We start from the raw sequence: 5,668 nt of genomic DNA, 5'->3' as shown, positions 1-5,668 counted from the left end.
CCCTATGGGGCGCATGGACCCCTGTGGGGCGCATGGATTCCTATGGGGCGCATGGATCCCTATGGGACTCATGGATCCCTATGGGGCACATGGACCCCTATGGGGCTCATGGAGTCCTATGGGGCGCATGGATCCCTATGGGGCGCATGGAGTCCTATGGGGCGCATGGATCCCTATGGGGCTCATGGATCCCTATGGGGCGCATGGAGTTCTATGGGGTGCATGGATCCCTATGGGGCGCATGGACCCCTATGGGGCTCATGGATCCCTATGGGGCTCATGGATCCCTATGGGGCGCATGGAGTTCTATGGGGTGCATGGATCCCTATGGGGCGCATGGACCCCTATGGGGCTCATGGATCCCTATGGGGCGCATGGATCCCTATGGGGCACATGGACCCCTATGGGGCTCATGGATCCCTATGGGGCACATGGAGTCCTATGGGGCGCATGGATCCCTATGGGGCGCATGGATCCCTATGGGGCACATGGACCCCTATGGGGCACATTGATCCTTATGGGACGCATGGAGTCCTATGGGGCACATGGATGCCCTATGGGGCACCGGGACCCCTCTGGGATACCGGGACATGCTGTGGGGCACACGGACCCCTGTGGACCCCACGGACCCCTACGGGACACAGGGATCCCTATGGGGCACAAGGCCCCCTATGGGGCACATGGATCCCTGCGGGACACGTGGATCCCTATGGGGCACATGGATCCCTGCGGGACACGTGGATCCCTATGGGGCACATGGATCCCTGCGGGACACGTGGATCCCTACGGGGCACAAGGCCTCCTATGGGGCCCATGGATCCCTATGGGGCAATGGAAGGTCCCATTGTTGGGCTGGGGGGGGGGGGGGTGTGACCTTTGTGCACTCAATAAACCTTTACCCCCCCCCCCCCCCAGCAGTGACATCACAGAGCCCCTGATGACATCACCCCCTCTTAATGACGTCACAACCCCTCTGATGACATCACGGCTTCTTTATTCCTTCCCATATAAAAACATAACTTATGAAAGGGGGGGGAGGGGACAAGAGGGGGACGCCCCTCCCCCAACCCCATCATGGGGGGAGGGGAACCAATAGCAGGGACCCCCCCCCATTAGGATAAAGGGGGCCCATTGGGGACCCCCCATGGTGGTGATGGGGGGGGGGGGTTGTGATTGACGCCCCCAGCCCCACACTGAATGGGGGTGATGGGGGGAAGGCTTGGGGGTCCCCCCTGTTTTGGGGTCCCCCCCCGTTTTGGGGTCCCCCCCTGTTTTGGGGTCCCTCCCATTTGGGGTCCCCCCCGTTTTTGGGGTGGACCCCCCCCGTTTTTGGGGTTCCCCCCATTTTGGGGTCCCCCCCATTTTGGGGTCCCCCCTAACGCATGCGGTAGTCGGTGGAGCAGGAGAGCTCGCAGAGCTGCCCCTTGAAGTCCAGGTCAATGGTGAAGTCCAGGTCGCGCTATGGGGCAGAGGGGGGGAAATGGGGGGGTTATGGGGTGGGGGGGGCAAGGGGGGGACCCCCAAGAGGCAGATCCCCATTGCCCCTCATTGATCCCCATTGTTCCCATTGCCCCCCATTGATCCTCATTGCCCCCCATTGATCCCATTGACCCCTACTGCCCCCAATTGCCCCCACCAATATCCCCATTGCCCCCCTTGTGTCCCCCCCAACCTGCCCCCAATGCTCCCCCCATTGTCACCATTGACCCCCCATTGTCCCCCCCATTGACTCCCCCCACTGGCCCCCCCTATTGCTTCCACGGCCTCCCCATTGCCCCCAATGCATCCCCATTGCTCCCCCCATTACCCCGTGTCCCCCCATTGCCCCCATTGCCATTACCCCATTCCTCCTATTGCCTCCATTGCCCCCATCACCCCCATTCCATCACCCCCATCGCCCCCCATTCCATCACCCCCCATATACCCCACTGCCCCCCATTCCCCCATCACCCCCCATTCCCCCATCACCCCCCATTACCCCCCATCTGCCCCCCATTCCCCCACTGCCCCCATGTGTCCCCCCCATTGTCACCACTGCCATTACCCCATTCCTCCTATTGCCTCCATTGCCCCCATCACCCCCATTCCCCCATCACCCCCCATGTGCCCCACACCCCCATCACCCCCCCCTCTGCCCCACTGCCCCCCATGTGCCCCACACCCCCATCGCCCCCCCTCTGCCCCCCATGTGCCCCTCTCACGTTGTTCTTGGCGTTGGGTTTCATGGTGATGGTGCCGAAGATCTCCTCGCCGCTCTTGACGGTCAGGTAATCCTCCATGTAGAACACCGTCTGCTTCCAGTGCGTGTAGGGCGACTCCGGGCCTGCGGGGCGCCCAGACCCACACTTGGGGGGCAGGACCCACACTTGGGGGGCAGGACCCGCACTTGGGGGGCCAGGACCCACACTTGGGGGGCAGGACCCACACTTGGGGGGCAGGACCTGCACTTGGGGGGCAGGACCCACACCTGGGGGGCCAGGACCCGCACTTGGGGGGGGCAGGACCCGCACTTGGGGGGCAGGACCCACATATGGGGGGCAGGACCCACACTTGGGGGGCAGGACCCGCACTTGGGGGGCCAGGACCCACACTTGGGGGGCAGGACCCGCACTTGGGGGGCAGGACCCGCATTTGGGGGGCAGGACCCACACTTGGGGGGCAGGATCTGCAGTTGGGGACTTGTGGGGCAGGACCCACACTTGGGGGGCCAGAACCCACATTTGGCTGGCAGGACCCACACTTGGGGGCCAGGACCTACATATGGGGGGGCAGGACCCACACTTGGGGGGCCAGAACCCACATTTGGGGGGCAGGACCCATACTTGGGGTCTAGGACCCGCACTTGGGGGGCCAGGACCCGCACTTGGGGGGCCAGGACCCACACTTGGGGGGCCAGGACCTGCACTTGGGGGGCAGGAACCCCCCTATGGGCTGATGCATCCCCCCCCATGGTGCAGTGGAGCAGCCCAAAGGCGCTGCTCCCCACACCCCCAGCAGGTGGGGGGCCACCCGTGAGGCTCCGCCCCCTGCCCGCCGCAGCTCGGAGCCGATTGGCCCGTGGCGCTGGGCCCCGCCCCGCCGGCGCGCCCCGATTGGCCGCTCACTGGTGGAGAAGCCGGTGCGCTTGTGGCAGCGCGTGAACTCGATGCTGAAGTAGGCGACGAGCGCGTGGACGTAGTCGTTGCGCTTCACCTGCAGGCAGAACGGGGCCGTGAAGCTCAGGTCCTCCGCCTTCACCACCGAGATGTCCACCTCCTGCCGACAGAGAGACCACAGAGACACCATAGAGTGACCATAGAGAGACCATAGAGATCATAGAGACATCATAGAGATCATAGAGACATCATAGAGACATCATAGAGAGAGCAGAAGCTCAGGTCCTCCGCCTTCACCACCGAGATGTCCACCTCCTGTGGACAGAGAGACCATAGAGAGACCATAGAGAGACCATGGAGATCATAGAGAGACCATAGAGATCATAGAGACATCATAGAGACATCATAGAGATCATAGAGACATCATAGAGACATCATAGAGATCATAGACATCATAGAGACATCATAGAGACATCATAGAGATCATAGAGACATCATAGAGATCATAGAGACATCATAGAGACATCATAGAGATCATAGAGACATCATAGAGACATCATAGAGATCATAGACATCATAGAGACATCATAGAGACATCATAGAGATCATAGAGACATCATAGAGACATCATAGAGATCATAGAGACATCATAGAGATCATAGAGACATCATAGAGAGAGCAGAAGCTCAGGTCCTCCGCCTTCACCACCGAGATGTCCACCTCCTGCCGACAGAGAGACCACAGAGACCAGAGAGATCATAGAGAGATCATAGAGAGACCATAGAGTGACCATGGAGATCATAGAGAGATCATAGAGAGACCATAGAGAGATCATAGAGAGGTCATAGAGTGACCATAGAGAGACCATAGAGAGACCATAGAGAGAGCATAGAGAGGCCATAGAGACCATAGAGAGACCATAGAGAGATCATAGAGTGACCATAGAGAGACCATAGAGTGACCATAGAGAGGCCATAGAGACCATAGAGAGACCATAGAGAGATCATAGAGTGACCATAGAGAGACCATAGAGAGATCATAGAGTGACCATAGAGAGACCATAGAGAGGCCATAGAGAGACCACAGAGAGACCATAGAGAGATCATAGAGTGACCATAGAGAGACCATAGATCATAGAGTGACCATAGAGAGACCATAGAGAGATCATAGAGTGACCATAGAGAGGCCATAGAGAGGCCATAGAGAGACCATAGAGAGACCATAGAGTGACCATAGAGAGACCATAGAGAGATCATAGAGTGACCATAGAGAGACCATAGAGAGATCATAGAGTGACCATAGAGAGGCCATAGAGAGGCCATAGAGAGACCATAGAGAGATCATAGAGTGACCATAGAGAGACCATAGAGAGGCCATAGAGAGACCATAGAGAGACCATAGAGTGACCACAGAGAGACCATAGAGAGATCATAGAGTGACCATAGAGAGACCATAGATCATAGAGTGACCATAGAGAGACCATAGAGAGATCATAGAGTGACCATAGAGAGGCCATAGAGAGGCCATAGAGAGACCATAGAGAGATCATAGAGTGACCATAGAGAGACCATAGAGAGATCATAGAGTGACCATAGAGAGACCATAGAGAGGCCATAGAGAGACCATAGAGAGATCATAGAGTGACCATAGAGAGACCATAGATCATAGAGTGACCATAGAGAGACCATAGAGAGATCATAGAGTGACCATAGAGAGGCCATAGAGAGGCCATAGAGAGGCCATAGAGAGACCATAGAGACGCCATAGAGATCATGGAGAGACCATAGAGAGACCATAGAGAGACCATAGAGAGGCCATAGAGAGGCCATAGAGATCATAGAGAAACCATAGAGAGACCCCATAGAGCGCCCCATAGATCCCCCCCAGAGCCCCTAGAGCGCCCCACAGCGCCCACCTTGATGAGGCAGGCGTTGGTCACGAGCTGCTTGGGGTCCACGACGTCCACCAAGGGCTCCCTGATGGCCACGTCCTTGATGCACGACATGTCGAAGCCATAGACGTTCTCCCACCCTAGAGATGTGTGGGGCAGGAGCCGTCAATGGGGCGCCCCCTCGTGGTCGGGAGGGATGAACCCCCCACCCCCCATTGACGTTCTCCCACCCTAGAGATGTGTGGGGCAGGAGCCGTCAATGGGGCGCCCCCTCATGGTCGGGAGGGATGAACCCCCCCCCATTGACGTTCTCCCACCCTAGAGATGTGTGGGGCAGGAGCCGTCAATGGGGCGCCCCCTCGTGGTCGGGAGGGATGAACCCCCACCCCACTGACGTTCTCCCACCCTAGAGATGTGTGGGGCAGGAGCCGTCAACGGGGCGAGCCCCACATGGTTCGGGGGCGCCCCCTAGTGGCTGGGAGGACTCAACCCCCCCCATTGCTTACAATGGATCTTGTAGTCCTTGTACTGCCGGTCCTCGATGGCCGTCACGTAGAGGGTGGCGCGGTCGGGGAAGATGAGGCCATCAGGGATCTATGGGGCACAATGGGGCATAATGGGGGGCTATGGGGCACAATGGGGGCTATGGGGCACAATGGGGGCCTATGGGGCACAATGGGGA

General features: G+C 58.6%; 1 protein-coding gene across 1 annotated transcript; it reads right to left on the bottom strand.

Annotated features, from left to right (window-relative positions):
* Positions 1–1,356: 1,356 nt before the first annotated feature.
* On the bottom strand, positions 1,357–5,580 carry LOC133263643 (protein arginine N-methyltransferase 1; the record flags this gene model as incomplete). Its single annotated transcript, XM_061443492.1, has 5 exons — positions 1,357–1,459; positions 2,202–2,323; positions 3,105–3,255; positions 5,011–5,126; positions 5,493–5,580. Coding segments are annotated over 5 exons (561 nt in total), but the record flags the coding sequence as incomplete, so codon positions are not given.
* Between the last annotated feature and the right edge of the window lie 88 nt (positions 5,581–5,668).

The sequence above is a fragment of the Pezoporus flaviventris genome, unplaced genomic scaffold (assembly GCF_033815535.1).
Source record: "Pezoporus flaviventris isolate CSIRO_AGI_PZ_B2104156 unplaced genomic scaffold, CSIRO_AGI_Pfla_v1 ptg000390l, whole genome shotgun sequence".
Lineage (NCBI taxonomy): Eukaryota > Metazoa > Chordata > Aves > Psittaciformes > Psittacidae > Pezoporus > Pezoporus flaviventris.
Note: the sequence above shows the minus strand (reverse complement) of the source record. Positions and strands in the feature narration are given on the sequence as shown.